The sequence below is a fragment of the Phalacrocorax carbo genome, chromosome 1 (genome assembly GCF_963921805.1).
Source record: "Phalacrocorax carbo chromosome 1, bPhaCar2.1, whole genome shotgun sequence".
Taxonomy (NCBI): domain Eukaryota; kingdom Metazoa; phylum Chordata; class Aves; order Suliformes; family Phalacrocoracidae; genus Phalacrocorax; species Phalacrocorax carbo.
This window is the reverse complement of record NC_087513.1, coordinates 76,099,147-76,115,091: the sequence shown is the minus strand read 5'-3', so window position 1 is coordinate 76,115,091 and position 15,945 is coordinate 76,099,147. Positions and strand designations below refer to the sequence as shown.

Sequence of the window (15,945 nt, the reverse complement as noted above, 5' to 3'; positions counted from 1 at the left end):
AAGGGTAAGCATCCGAACCTGAAGATTTCTACCACACGCTTCAAATGACGCAGTGGTCTTTTTTGATGGGCCATTGCCTGTATCTCAATACTAACAGCCGCTACTGTCAGTGGCATTAGGTGTGCCGTGGCAACGCACATGGACTCAGTCGGAATTTTGGGTCAACCGAGAAGCTTGTGCTCTTGCTGCCTCTAACTGGATTATCTCAGGGAAGCTTGGACAGTCAATGCACCACCAGACACGACTATCAAATGCTGCTACAAATAAGCTTCCTAGCCTTAAAAAGTCCAGTCTCCCTAGCTGTGCAAGCTGGAACATCTGTAACCGCTGCAGCAGGAGCCACCCCTGTTCAGCTCTGGATGTTGCTGGTGCCAAATGCAACACTATAGTCTCTTCATTGGCCCAGGATCTCACCACCATTCTCAAGAAACAGGCTCTGTCCTGCTAAATGCTGCTCTTCCTCCTCCCCTTCATTCTGAACAAGTGAGAAAAAAGTGCCTAGGATCTGTCTTTCTCTGCCCTCTTTACTCTCATTGCTCAAAACATCTTCAGTCGATCTCTCTCTTCGTCTGCCTACAGATGTTCACGTGCTCCTGCCACCCCAAGGAAACACCTTCGCAGGTACATAGGTTGGTCAGTCCCACTGCTGCCCTTGGGTCTCTCTCTCTAAAAAACAGATCATGTCCTACATATTACATATCTTTTCTTCCATAGGTCTACAACGGTGTCATGGGCCCGACTCCATTCCTTCGTGACCTTCTCACAGCAACGATGAGGGTATCGCTTGTTACTAGGTCTCTTCTCCCTAGTAACAAGGGATAGGACGAGAGGAAATGGCCTCAAGCTGTGCCAGGGGAAGTTTAGGTTGGATATTAGGAAAAGCTTCTTCACCGAAAGGGTTGTCAGGCATTGGAACAGGCTGCCCAGGGAGGTGGTCGAGTCTCCGTCCCTGGAGGTATTTAAAAGAAGGGTAGGTGTGGTGCTTGAGGATGTGCTTTAGTGGTGGACTTGGCAGTGATAGCGGTTGGACTTGATGATCTTAAGGGTCTTTTCCAACCTTAATGATTCTATGATTCTGTGATTCTATGATTCTCCTATTATCTTTGACCGTAACTCTTAATTTCAAGGGTTCCCAGCACCAAATCTCTCCTTGCTCCAAATCTACTGGCAAGTCAAAAGTTTTGCTTCTTAGCTGCTTCAAAGAGCACTACCTTCTTCCTCCCAACTGAGCATAAAGAGGCTCAGTAGGAAAAGCTCTTGCTGCAAGCGAAAATGCCAAAATACTGACGTGAAGCATAAAGTATGTACTAAACATTCATTACAACGAAGCGGCACAAGGTATAAAAAGCATGCAGGTAGGATAAGTGCAACTTTTCTCCTAAAGGGAAAGCCAGGCTGCAGCAATACCTAGTGGGTGGGAATCAGAAGAGTAATTCCAGAGGTTATTCTGTATTACCTCTCCATTCCTAAGCATGTACGTAATTTAAGCGAACAGAAAACAGCTGGGCTTTATCTCCATAGGCTCAATTGATACGCATCTAACTTTTCCTCAGCATTGTGAACAAACAGACAACAAAAGTTTGTTATTCTCTAGGTTTCAAACTGTTTATTGTCAGTGTTCCCACTGAGGTGTTGAGCTGATGAACAAAACCACAGACATGAACGTCATGAGATGGGGGTTCTGCATTCTCTGGTCCGTTATCTGGACTCCACTCAGCAAAACACTGATCATCATTTGCAACAAAATGTAGTTTGGGGAAGCTCAAACTCCTGTTGGCATGAGCTGCTATGACTGCTGAGGGCCGCGAGGGCACAGGGAGGGGAACGACACCTGGGACAGGAGAGATGGGTGCCTTTTACAGCAAGAAGGGCCAGAGCGGGTCCTTCCTTTGGCACCCTGCTAGGACTCGCCAACGAGCACACACCGAGCAATGGGGAGCACCTTCTAATCACACCACACCAAACAACCCAAGATGGTTCAAATCCGGATGCCAGAAATAAGTAAACACACTTGGGAGAGTTGATTTCTTAGCTGAGTCTTTCTGCAGACACTATTGACAAACAAGCTAATCAGTCCACAAAAAAATGTGCGATTTTGCCCCTTCTCCCTTCCTTTGTCTCTTAAATAGTACAAAATGAGCTTCCTAGGAAAATAAAAAGGAAAAAAAAAAAAGAGGATGCATTAAAAAGGAACTAGCTTCCAGAAACACTTGGCATTTTCCACAGACTTTATTGGATTTTACATGGCAATACACAGTAGTTATGTTGCCCTCTTCAAACACGCACAAATTAAAATACTCCAATGGTATCAAATTGTGCACAAGCGCACATACACTTCTTGACTTTATCACTTGCTTTTGCATTCTACCCCCATAAAATAACCAACGTTCAGACAATAGGCAGCTTCGAAGGGGCAACCTGATTTCCAACTGATAAACGTAGGAAAAGGGTTAGTTGGAGAGAATGCTGCTTACACTGGACTTAAAATAAACCATCATCTGCCATTGCTGATATGCTTGCTAATAGCACTGGACCGAAGAGAAAACAGAGAGTATTTGTTTGTGCCTATTTCAGCACATAATAATGTAGTGTGTCACTAGCCCCTCCTTTTTTTTCCCCCCCTGTGAACATCCAGTTGTTATGTTCACTAGCCAGTGTCTCGTGAATCTGGAGGAATACTTTTGCCCAGAAGCCCGCGCCACGTCTTCCCAGTGCTTCCGCAGCATTTGGGACAGCAGGGTCTTAAGTCCGTATTGCAAAGTACTCACAGGAAGTGAGCCCTGACTTCACATCCCAAGCATTTGCACCTTAAAGCTGATGGCAAATGTTACACAGTATGGTATTTCTACCCGAATAAAATAGCTCCAACACCCCCACGACTGCAGAGGAAGAAACAACAGACGGCGTATTATTTGCAGACGTTACTTAGTCAGGAATAAAGCATCAGTTGTGATTTGTTTGTAGACAAACGGTAAGCAGCACAAAACTATTTTATGTATACATTACGGATTGTTTGGCTGGCTCCAGAGAGAAAATAGCAGCACTAGAATTGTGTGTAACACAACCGGTCCACATAAAATTTTTCATCCTGGTACATAAATAATAGCCTACACTGCCCATCCTTCAAAGAACCAGGCTGTAATAGCTTATCAGGTTACAATAATAGAATGCTAGAGTATATCTACAGTCTACCCCAACATCTGATGGGAGCTCCCTGGAAGCCCCTGAAAGAACCTTTCTTCCTTTCCTAGCGTTGTTACCAGTGTTTCAGAAATACCCACAAAGTCAGCACAAATCTAACATCCCTCGCACCACACCAGCAACACGTTGGAAACGGTCTCACTTCCAGCAAGGAGAGCAATGAAAGAAGTGACAAACGCTTGGCAAAGCAACACACCACCGCAAGGAACAATTCCAGCTGTACTTTTTTTTTGCCTGTACAAAGCAAAGCAGCTTCATGCCATTGTGCTAAAATACATGCAATGTTCAACACCTTACGAATGACCACTGTGATAAACAGAGTTACTTTTTTTTGTTTGCTTTTGATTAGGACACCTCGCAATACCGAAAGGCTGACGGCAGATTTCCACTGGCTAGTTAGGATTTTTAAAGTCTGATGATCTTCAAAAGTAGAGGAGCTGTGATTTAAGAAGGAAAAATGACAAGCAACATGTTTGATACTTGAATATTTGAGGAAAAATCCCACCTTATGTTCAATAATATGAAATAATATATTTCCTATACATTTCTCTATATAACTTTATTTTTTTTTTGCAACTACACCATCTTTACGTTAGTCACAGCACAGAAATATCCCTTCCATACACAGGGATTACTCTCGACTTTAAGGAAATTTTAAGTCACAGAAGTGTTAATAACCTTGTTTGACTACTATAAATACTGCTGCTGGGGACGAGAAAGACGACATTTTAAAATGTGCAGTTTCCATAAGAGTCACTGCTAGAAGAAACACGCTTTATAATTGCTTCATCCCAACGGAAGATCATTAAACTGTGCACTTAGTAAAAAGCAATGAAAGCAAACAATTCCAAAGGTCAGCCTGCCTTTTCCAGTAACCAGCTGGTATGCAAACTGGCATAATCTTTTTACAACCCTCTTCCCTTCCCCCACACCTCGAACTTTCCATCACTCTATATCACAAAATCTAAATTTTTGCTTTTATATGTACTTCATATACTTTTTTTCTTTTCTTTTTTTTTTTTATAAAACAGTATAAAAATAAGAGCAACAGTCAGGAGCTACTGGGGAGCTTATGCAAGGCATGGATGACTAAAATCCTACATTGGATACTGTAGGAAGGGCAGAACTGGTACCTGTGCTGAACAAATGCACTTGAAAAACAGCAGTAACATCTTTTTTCAGCCGAGAGCCTAGAGAAAGCTGATGCACAATATCTACAGACGCAATACTTCTAGCTAACATCTTCTGTTATTTTGAAACAGTATAAAGGATTATCTGAGGCTGTGAATAAGCAAAAGGAGCACTATGATACCACGTAAATTTAAATGCAACACTCTGAAACGTATCACCAGTTTGTACATTAAATATAGTAAAAACAATTAGCATTCACCAGTGTCTGGGTGTTTCTTATGGCAACTTTAGAGTAGGCACCTTTTTTATTTCCTCCTTTATTTTTTTTTATTCTCCACCCCCTAGTATTACTTCTAACAAACAGAAGCAAGAGCAATGTAATGTACATGTTCTGCTGCCCGTCACATATAATGATGACGTTTCTTGCACACAGGAAAGTGAGCCTTTGCCAGTGCCTGGTGGTTACTGTCACACGTTGGAGTCCTCATCTGTTATACTGGTGCTAGGGGAGCGAGTTGCAAAGTCTTTAAACATTTCATCTTCTTTCAACATGTGCTAGAAAGGAAAGGAGAGGAGAGTCAAGATTCAGGCCCTCGCAACAAAAATCAAGCACCTGGGACGGTCCAGTCTCGCACCTGGCAGCAAACAGCACCGTCAGCTCTGCCAGCCACTGCTTCATTCTGCTGAGGATGTTTTTCACCCACGCTGGTTCCTGATCAGCTCGTGACTCCGGTCCCTTTCCGCTGGCCCAAATGGCTGGGGGAATGCAAGGCTGGGGCTGGGCTTCCGCCAAGAAAACGTGCCATGACTCTTAGTTGGCAAGCCCAACTAAGTTGGCAAGCCCATGGACAACCCGCCAGCTTAGAGCTGGGTACCATGTCCTCTGCCCTCCCTGGAGCATGGAGAGTCAGCAAAGGGGGCTGCTGACCATGGGCCACCACTCCCAGCCAGGGGAACCTGCCAGCCAGGACGGGCAGGTATCTTCCACAACTGCTAATTTTGATTTTCCCCCGCTGTCCCTGTACAAAAGCCAAAGGACCTCATCTGACTCCTAGTTGGTGCTTCACTCTATTCCAAGACTTGGTCCCGCTATGCACTGAAATCAATCAAAGCAATTGCCCCCAAAACTACAAAATGTAGCTGCTTAACACAGCCAGTAAGGGTGAAGAAAAGTTGTTCTTAGTGTATTTGTATTAAATAGCAGTGCTGGTAATATTTATATTTATAGCACCGCTATTTACCACTAGCAACTGTCAAGGGGTTTATTTCCGTCTTACAGAAACAGATCATATTCCACAGACCCCACTTTTAAGCCTTACTGTCAAGTTGTTGATGCCTTCTGAAAACGCTCCTATTTGCCTTACTGTTCCTTCTGAATCTTCCATCTACAAAAAACAGATAATGAAAAATGAATGAATAATAAATTCATTGTATGCCACGACAGAGTGGCAATTAAGTGCAACGAATAATATAACTGCTTGATTACGCTCCATATGGTCAGAGGAAGGGAGGAGTGTCCCTGTCAGGAGAGGACAGTTATGCCAGACTAGGTCCTGAAGGCGCTGCACTCACAGCTTGAACCTCCTTGGGCTGAGAGGCACATTTATTAGTGGTGCTGTGTGACTGCAGGAAGTCAGGACCTTTACAGGCCAAAGCAAAAGGAAAAGAAAGGTTTTTCAACCAAATCTGACAGCACAGTCAAGGACTCCAAACTGCTAGAACTGGCTTACCTGCTCCAGCCTGTCCAAATCATCGTCATCATATACTCGGATATCCAGGCCAGGCTTAAAACCCTTCTTTGACCCACTTCCAGATGCCCGCCCCAGCTCCATAGGACACACATACTCTTCCACATCATCTTGCTTCTTCTTCCTCAGGCTCCCAAAATTGCTGAAGGCAAGCTTCTTTGGCTTACAAGTGAAGAGAAAATTGACAAGAAGTTAGAGAGTCGGCAAAGAATTAACAGGTCTCTTACTCTTCATTGGTGTTTCAACGATGGAAGATCAAACCCCCGCTGCTCTCCTAAACAAAGACCTTCTAATAGCTGTATTTCACAATAGTAGCATCTGAAAGAATGTGATGTGTCCCCTCATTCTACCACTGTTAAGACAACACCATTTAAATGATCCCAAATCAGAATCCCACTGCATTAAACCGTGAACATATAAACACTAAGAGACGGTCTCCCTCCCAGACATCTTCCATCACAGACAGAAAGACAACACGCAAGAGTGCTACCGCTTGTCTGCGCGGATGAGAGGCTGAGATGTGGTGCATTCATAGTAGACGCAAATGTCAAACCCAGGTCTGCCCAGTTCTGCTCTTCATGCTTCTTTTGTCAGCTGCCAGCCCCTTTTCTCAAACCTTACTGAACTGCCCTCCAATCACAGATAAAACCAGCACACTGGAGATCTAAATGTCTGCCAGGAGTTCACACGCTGACCAGAACAAGTGACCTACCTTTACTTTGGCAGTTGCTGTTAAGAGGATGTAGTCTGGGGACTCCATGGCTTCACGTTTCTGCTGCTGGGCCTCCTGCCCAACGAGGAGGTTGAAATGAGTCGCCAAGTGCCGTCTCAGTAGTGTCTTGTTCGGTGGGATGTTCAGCAACTGTGCCATGGTTTCTACATTGAAACGAGGCTCCAAAACCTATTAACCAAATCACAGATAATCCAGCTGAAGCTAGTGCTGTCTGATGAGGTCTCAAGGACATCAACAGGCACGCCTATCTCAGTCACTTCCTAAGGTTGCTTTGCAGGTTTTGTACTTGAGAGGAAACGTACAACAAAGAGAGAGAAAACAGAGTTAACTAGTTAAAGGATTCATAAAATGCTACCTCCAGGCTTTCCTTCTTGAGTTATAAATAGAATTAAATTGGCAGGTAAGAAGAAAGGAATAGATAAATCTACGCTTAACTCATGTAATGTGTGAAGCTGCCACAAAATGTTTACCCGCCATCCTCTTGAATCCTGGAGAATGTAAGCAGAGGAATGATGGAAAATGAACAGACATAAAATGTTTGGAGCAGGGATATACCTCTTAATCACCACAACAAAATTCTGCAAGCTTAAGTCTCCTGCCTGGAGTATTTGATGTTAGAGCAGTTAAAAACAATCCTGGTTTGACATTGAAATCACAAAAGTAACAAGCCATCCTCACAAAATAAAAACATATGCAGGTCTAGGAAGGAAGACAGTGGCTGTTTAACAGCACAGGATCAGTGTACAGCATTGTAGGACAGAAGGTGGAAAATCCCATACCTAAATTAAATTGTGAGGGGAATACAGACAATCAAATCCATTGCTGCCCACACTGATTTTGTCCATGGCATTTGTGTCCTTTAAACTATAGCGTAATAAATTTTGATAGCGACTCCTTAGTGAGCAGAATAAGAAGATAAGGTGTGTGCAGAAAAGATAATGTCAGAACTTTGCTCTAGTGATTCTCAGTCATATATTTTTTTTAAATAAAATGGAATAAGCCAGGCTAAAACCTTACCATCAGTCCCCCATGCACACCGCTCCCTCGCAGATTAGGAGCATACTCTGCCAGATCAACAGAGCGTAACCACTCCATCACGCGATGGTTGGTCCACTGGGTGACCTCAGAAGGTGTGACGTTATTCTGTGAACAGGAGGAACAGGCAGTTAAGGAGACTTCCCAACTCAGCTGTCCCAGCCCCAATCTTTTTTGAAACAAACCTCTCCTGCCCTTACTGAATGCAAGCTCACTTCACACTTGAGAAAAAAAACCTCTTTATGGACTGCTATCTTGCAGCAATACCGATGTGGAGATGGGTCTGGACAGTGGGCATTTGATTATCCTGCTGTGCACTAGGACTACTTGCAATTTCTACCAGTAGAACTGAAAATTTAACTAGCTCCACGAGCCACTGTGCTTTTCTTGCAGATATGCATCGTGAATCCAAGAGTCTGGGTTGCTTCATTGTTCATTGCCCTACCCAGCATAAGCAGCTTCCAAAACAAACCGATGGCAGTCTCTTGCCCAGTAACAGGGCCAAACTCGTTTTATGCAGAAAACTGACACGGACATCAATTTTCTGGAGAGTTACACAAGACTCACGGCAACAGTGCGCTGAGTTCAAGATGATTTATGTTCCAGACAGCACATCAGAGACAGCCAAAACAGCCAGCTGTTGGCTAGGAAGAGGAGCAGGAGTTTTGGCAAGGGGACATGAGTCTGGGGCCATGACAAGTGGAGGAATGAAAGCAGTCTTCCAGGTAGTGATGACAGAGCATGAGACTTGGAAGAACAACATGAGAAAAAGGAAACTGAAAAAGAAACAGTGGAATAGGAAGGAGAAGAAAGGAGGAGAGGGCAGAGCAGGAATAATCAGGAACACCAGGGCAAAACTGTAGAGGATTCCTCTTCACAGTTTCATCTTAAAACAGTACCTCATCAGATGGCCTCCTGCGCAGACAGTTGGGCTCAAAGTTATTTATTCTCAGAACTTGAATGGCTCTTTTGATGCTGAGGTGGTGGAGGACGCTGACAACTTTCAAGGACAGCAAGTCATCCTGTCAAGAGGAAAGGGGAGTTAATAAACATAATTATGCTTACTGGTAGAGCCAGCACCCAACTGGAGGAGACTGCTTTGGACCCTGGCTTAAAATGGCATATCTGACACATTCTGGGGTAAGATCTTAATTGTGAGACACGTGATTAACATCAAACCATCTGTCCCAAAATAAAAGCTTGCTTTGTACTAGCTCCTGGGTGATGTTCTTCACATAGGGTACAGGGCTTACTACAAGAAACCTGGGGTAATGAGAAGGGAAGAGGGTGGGATGACACATCCTCAGTGATCTGATTAGAGCCAGGACAGTGCATCAGACTCACCTGTCATTTGCATTTAATCCTTCCAAAAGTTTTAATAGCACAAACATCCAGCTAAAAGTTTAATTGAAAACACAAATTACCCTGAAAATTGAGACATTCTGTATGGTTAGAATGAAAAGAAAAAGAGGGAAGAAAAATACAAAGGTGTGTCAGGTTGGTCTCCCACAGCTGCAGATGATAATTGTTTTTTAAAATGCTTGTCACAAGTGATGGAATGATGGGAAGGGTGCCCATACCCAGCCTGTGCAGAGGCTCAGCTAAAGTTTCCTTGGCCCCAGCTCACCATCACTGTGTAGCTCCTACCTTGTGCAGGCACCTGCTACCATTTGAGGGAAGGAGAGCAGGTTGGCCAGGAGTGCCGACTCCCCCTTGTACATGTCAAGGGAGCACGCTGGACACATGGGCACCCTGAAGGTTGGCTCTGTGGCAAGGCACCACAAGGAAACCTGGCTGTGCCTTTACACCACACCATTTTTAGCACAGGATGAGGCACTCCTCACACATCGAAGGGCAAGAACCTGCAAAGGCATGGCCACACTCCTCCCTGTAATGCACTGGTGCTACTAACAAAAGCAGCCGGTTCTTTCTCCAAAAGCTCGATCCTCACAATGTTTTTTACTTAAATGTTCATCTCACAGGGGACTTATTTTATAGCTTGCACAGACCGGCTGTTTAGGCTCCCGCCAGTGTCCACGGAAAGTGTCAGGCATCTCTTGGGACAATTCATGCCATGCTAAAGAATGAGGTAGTGCCTCACAATGCCCCCCCTCTCTGCACTGACCACTGGGCACAGAAGACTGCCTTCAGCTGGACAGGTGGCTTTTTGATGTTAAGCCACCTTAGCATCGATGGGAGAGTTGAGTTCCCCTCTTTGTGACTACAGTAGCAAGCAGGAGTTTTACTTTGGCTTCATTAAAGTTCCCTCTTCTCGTTCTTGTACTCAGGGCTCCTTCAAACCACGGAGGAGGGGAGAGACAGCCTTCTGGCACCCAAGGGGGCTCAACTCACAGGACACGTGGTGGACAATGGTGAAGCAGACGGAAGATTTAGATGAGGCTCACAAATCAAAAAAGGCTGCTGGTGCTACCCAACACCCTGACCTGCTGACAGATTTGGAAACTAAGCAATGCAGAAAATGTCACATTTTGCCCACCTCTGGTTTAATTCCAACAACTTGCCCCAGAAATTTATCATTTCAAAACCAAAACAATCAGATTCTCTGTCATTCAGGGATCCAAGCCATGGAAAGCTTATAAGGAGGAGTGTGTGACAGGCCTGGCTAGAATTCCCAGCTCACTTATTGCTCCTGTTGCTCCAGAGGGGTGCTACAAAAGAAAAACCTCCCGTGCACTGCAACTGTGGTCACATGCTGAGACACTTGCATTCCTGCTAAGGTAGGCTCTTCAGTTGTAACTGAGTCCTAACTATGCCAATTAAGTGTCTCACAGTCCAAATCTCTGCTGTTGTAAGTTGGCTAACAGATAAATTTATGCATCCTTGTGCCAGGGTTAACCTGGCTCAATATGTTTCAGAATTACTTAAGTGTTTGGACTTTATTTTGTCAGAATATTTAAGATTACATTCTTCACTTGCCCAAATAAACTCTAAGATTAGAGTTTCTCTTTTGTGGTTTGCTAAGTCAGGGTAACTCCATGTGATTTTAAAAAGTATTTCTTTCATACTTTGCAGAGTCTGGATGGAAGCCTGTCACTAGTGGTGTTCCCCAGGGGTCTGTGCTGGGTCCAGTCCTGTTCAATGTATTCATCAGTGACCTGGATGATGGGATAGAGCGTAACCTCAGCAAGTTTGCTGATGATACCAAGCTGGGAGGAGTGGCTGTTACACCAGAAGGCTGTGCTGCCGTCCAGCAAGACCTGGACAGGCTGGAGAGCTGGGCCGAGGGGAACCTCATGAAATTCAACAAGAGCAAGGGCAAGGTCCTGCACCTGGTGAGGAACAACCCCATCCACCAGTACAGGCTGGGGGCTGAACTACTGGAACGTGGCTCTGTTGAGAAGGACCTGGGAGTGCTGGTGGACAAGCAGCTGACCATGAGCCAGCAATGCGCCCTTGTGGCCAAGAAGGCCAACAACATTCTGGGCTGTGTTAAAGGGAGTGTGGCCAGCAGATCGAGAGTTGTTATCCTCCCCCTCTACTCTGCCCTAGTGAGACCACATTTGGAGTACTGTGTCCAGTTTTGGCCCCCCGCCCCCAGTTTAAGAAGGATGTGGAACTCCTCCAGCAAGTCCAGCAGAGAGCTACCAAGATGATCAGGGGGCTGGAGCACCTCCCTTATGAGGAAAGGCTGAGAGGCTTGGGTTTGTTCAGCCTGGAGAAGGGAAGACTGGGGAGGATTTCATCAATACCTATAAAAATCTAAAGGGTGGGTGTTAAGACGCTGGGACTAGGCTCTTTTCAATAGTGCCCAGTGACAGGACAAGGGGCCATGGGCACAAGCTGGAGCACAGGAAGTTCCCCCTCAATATGAGAAAAAACTTCTTTACTGCGAGGGTGACAGAGCAGTGGAACAGGCTGCCCAGAGAGGTGGTGGAGTTGCCTTCCCTGGAGACATTCAAAACCCACCTGGATGCATTCCTGTGCCCCCTGCTCTAGGTGTCCCTGTTCAAGCAGGGTGGTTGGACAAGATGATCTCCAGAGGTCCCTTCCAACCCCTACCATTCTGTGATTCTGTTATATACCTGTATTTAGCTGTATGTATTTAGCCGATCATTTACACTGAAGCTGCTGTTACAATTTGATGGTTAAACTCTGCCTAAAAATGTCCTTAGTGATCCACAGTTAAGGGGAAGTAACAGAAAGAATATCTGTTTAAAAGACAAAGCTCCTGCTACGCATCCCTCCTCTGTCCACCTATTACTTTTCTTTCTTTTTTAATAGAAAAAAGGCTGACTGTTGAATAATACAAGTTCCCTTACAATACAGCCTATGCTGCGTCTTATCTGCATTCAATCCTTATTCAGGTAATACAGGAGTAAAGTCTCCCAACGCAAGATCAAGCTCAATGGAGCCTACTGGCACCAGATCTCCAAGTCCTAAGAAGCAGAAGAAAGAAACTACCTCTTTCTTCTATACTAATGCCTGAACACAAAAAGCTAAAGGAAACAAACAACAAACTACACTACATAAGCAGCAAATATTTAACATTTGACCAAAATGGACTCAACAGCCAAGTCATGCCAGGTAGCCAAGGCAGGTCAGTCCTGGCAGCAGCTGCAGCTCCTCAGCAGTGCTGTGCTTGTATTACAGGAGGAGAGTTTGATGTATCAACCCTAGGTCTCCTCCTGGTGCTGTTGTACAGCCTATATAAAATACATGCAAATGTGGCATAAAAATTAACTTTTACTCTGCCCATGGCATGGCTCAAGGGAGAACAGGAGTGTGACTGATTTCTTCTTTGTTATACAGAAGGAATTAATATTAGCAATGCTCAGTTTGCATTTGTGTCTCCAGAGAAGAACAAAGGTCTTATCTCATCTTACCTGAAACCTTACAGTAAGGAAACCTGCTGAGTTGGCTTCACCTGACCAGCAGTAACGTGGGGAGCTGATGCTGGTGCCAAGCATTTTTAAATACATTATACAAAAGCTATTAAATGTAGCCTGTTTTCAAACAAGTTGGCTCTTAAAACTGCAATTTTCTTCAAAGGAAATTGCTTGGGTTTTCTTCACCTAAGCAGCCACATGAATAGGTAAGTAGACTGAATATTTGCTCACTGAAGAAAAAAATTCCACCTACTTCTATTAATTAATAACAACCTGAAGAGCAAAGGCCCAGCTGCATGAATTGTGACCACAGAATTACACACTTTTGTGTACTTACAAATGCTGCCTGAGCACATCAATATCATGCACAGCTGTTAAGCGCAAGATTGCCCATTTCTTGTGCCTGAGTCCGGGCTCTTGCTTACTATGTTTGGTCTTCCACCTTAAGATAGTATCTTTAAAGCTGGAAAGAATATAGGAAATACCTGCAGGTGAGTAGTAGCATCAGGCCTTCTGTTTTCTACAGGTTACAGCTATTAGCATTAACTTAACACAAGACACTAACTACAGTTTCAAGGGGTCCTTTAAACACTGCAGTGAAGCACACAGACAAGTACAGCATTCTGGCATATTCTTCTAGCAGTAGCGATGCCTCTGACACTCTGACCTCCTTCAGCCTTCTCCCTTCAGTTATCCAGAAAATTTGAAGACCCAGTTTATGAACCATTCAACATCTTTGAAATTACTGTCAGAAAGTCTCATGAGACACACAAGATGTTTAGCTGTTGTTAGTATATAGGTGCAGCCTCTGTGACACTGCAAAAGCAAGTAAAAGTAAGCTCCAAGTTTAGCTTCCTTTCAGCAGATGGGTTCATCTGGAGCAAAACTCACGCACAGACAGTGACCGCATGCTACTTTTACATTCCTTTTTAAGACTTTCAACACAGACCCAGAGTAACGCACAGACGGTCTGCTGACCTCCACATGGGCACCGACTTTCTGCTCTAGGAAGCTACAAGCCAGATCGCTGTGATCCGGCTCTTTGGCTCCCTGTGGACACTGGATCCCATAAGATGCCATATGGGGCCTGAGGATAGCTGTTTGTGACATGAGAGCTGCCCAAGCAGCCATAGATCCTCTTCTGCACCCCACAAGTAGGCTGCTTGTGGAGCCAGCCAGGATTTGGCCAGTAGCCACTTGCACGGGAGGCCCAAGGGAAAGAAGGCTAGCAATGATGGCTCGTAGCAGCACCTCCTCTCCAGCCACAGCCAGCTGTCTCTCAGGGCCAGCTGCTGGATGGACCCCCTTTTCCCCCTCATAGCAGGGTGTGTTTGGGGCCAGGGCTACCTGTGGGGGAAGGCTTGGGGGAGGCTGAGAGGAGGTGAATATGCGAAGGGTAGAAGGTTGCCTGCAGAGGTGCACAGTAAGGCACAGATCCTGGTGCTGTGGGGTGCAAAAAAGGCTGCTGTTGCTGGCAGATTGATCCAAAGGGAGCAGGAGGAAGATGGAGACTGGGATGGAGAAGGAGGAGGATATTAAGCGAATATAGTATCTATGTAGCCACAACAACAGGTACAGTGAAAGCAGGTCACTCCAGTCTCACCTGGTCTTTAGTGAGCTATCTGGGGGTATGCCAGCGGGCATTGAAGTGGGGAGAAACTAAGAACACAAACAAGATGTCAGGAAAAGAAATGCCATTTACTCACCACGGTCATGTAATGGAGCATTCGGCCGTCCACCTTTCCTTCATCAAACTGGGTCTTATACTGGGGGAGGCCAATGTCATCCAGCCACCCTAAGGCAGAGACAGACACTCATGTCAGTGTGGTAGCCAAGTTACCCAGCACCAGTTAGTGTTATTCTTACTCTTTAAGCCCCAAATTAGCTATGATTAGGAACCCCTATCAGAAGTTGCCGCTTCAGCATGCAATTAAATCTTACTGGTAACCCAGTGGTAATCCAGTTTTCCATGATTGTTTTCCTCTTCAGACCCAAGTGCCTGCAGAGCAAGCTGAAGCTTCTTCCGATGCAGTGGGTGCTTTATCCCAAGCTCCTGTGAAAGGAAGGAAAGCAGCAAACCTAGAGACAATACTGTGTTTTATTTCTCCCTCTGCTGAATTACAAATGGTTTCAGAGAGTCACACTGTACACAGCACTTGCTGGTGACTTGGCAGGTGCATTTTCTATTTCCTGAATATCAGCATCATCTTAGCACATGTTCAGCACTAGGGAAAGGCCCACTCACTGTGGTGGATTACTTTCAAAACATAGTGGACTCCAAACAGAATGAAAATGTCAGCCACAATATTCTCATACCAGGTTAAAAATCCCCTCGTTATAAAACACGTTAGCATTCAGAAGAATACTTGATGGGATTACTTCCTTCCCTCCCACTTAGGCAAGTAAGATTATAAGAATTATTTAGCAAAGAGCACCAGAAAATCCCAGGAGTTACTGAAATTTATTAGTACTTCCAAATGCATAACACCATCCTGAGTTTAACTGCAAGTGCAGCCATTCCAGGATCTCTTCAATCCCATATACACTTTCACCAGTGCTTGCTAGTTAATGTTACCTCTGATAACATTATTACAAGCCACTATGCCCATATCATGCTTTTGTTATTCTGGTTGTAGTGTAACTACAACTTTGAATTAGCTCACTGTCTCACTGAGAGAACAGGCTTACTATCTTGGTGAAGATAGTGATTTTTAAAAGCTGAAAATTCAAATGTTAGCAAATACTGTGGATTCAAAGTACAGATTGAATCAACTTTTTTCATGTTTCTAGTTTTAGAAAACAGTATGTAAACAATTCTATAATGATCTAAGACAAAGAAACTGATCACGCTTGTGTATAACAAATCCTCATCCCTCTTTGTGTAAAATGTGCAGAAAATAGCGTCAGACCAAAACAGCAGCTTTTTACACCTTTCTCACACAGGCATAAAATAACTGTGTGCTAATAAACAAGTGCTAATTAATCTACAAACCCATATGATAATGAGGCACTCCTGTGTGCATATTTTTCAAGTGGCATAGCTGATTGATATGTCCCTGCTTAATGAGGTTAAATCACATATTTGTAATTATTAGTTTCATTACAGAGCATTACATTTCTATTAAACTTCAACTGGAAAAATACAGATTTGGCATCACTGCAGATGACAAAATTTTAAAAACTCATCTGTTTACTATTTTTTTTTTACTGGATACACCCTACAGACATGATTTACAGGCACAGAAATGGC

General features: G+C 44.4%; 1 protein-coding gene across 14 annotated transcripts in view; it reads right to left on the bottom strand.

Annotated features, from left to right (window-relative positions):
- Positions 1-2,210: 2,210 nt before the first annotated feature.
- Positions 2,211-15,945, bottom strand: part of PPFIBP1 (PPFIA binding protein 1) — a 116,453-nt gene continuing 102,718 nt past the window's right edge. For all 14 annotated transcript variants that reach the window (XM_064460606.1, XM_064460529.1, XM_064460573.1 and 11 more), the window contains 8 exons: positions 14,637-14,748; positions 14,402-14,490; positions 8,748-8,870; positions 7,831-7,956; positions 6,793-6,981; positions 6,063-6,242; positions 5,652-5,717; positions 2,211-4,887 (listed from right to left, as the gene is read on the bottom strand). In XM_064460606.1, coding sequence (XP_064316676.1) covers positions 4,801-4,887; positions 5,652-5,717; positions 6,063-6,242; positions 6,793-6,981; positions 7,831-7,956; positions 8,748-8,870; positions 14,402-14,490; positions 14,637-14,748 — 972 coding nt within the window. In that variant the 3' untranslated portion in view covers positions 2,211-4,800. The remainder of the gene's footprint in view (positions 4,888-5,651; positions 5,718-6,062; positions 6,243-6,792; positions 6,982-7,830; positions 7,957-8,747; positions 8,871-14,401; positions 14,491-14,636; positions 14,749-15,945) is intronic.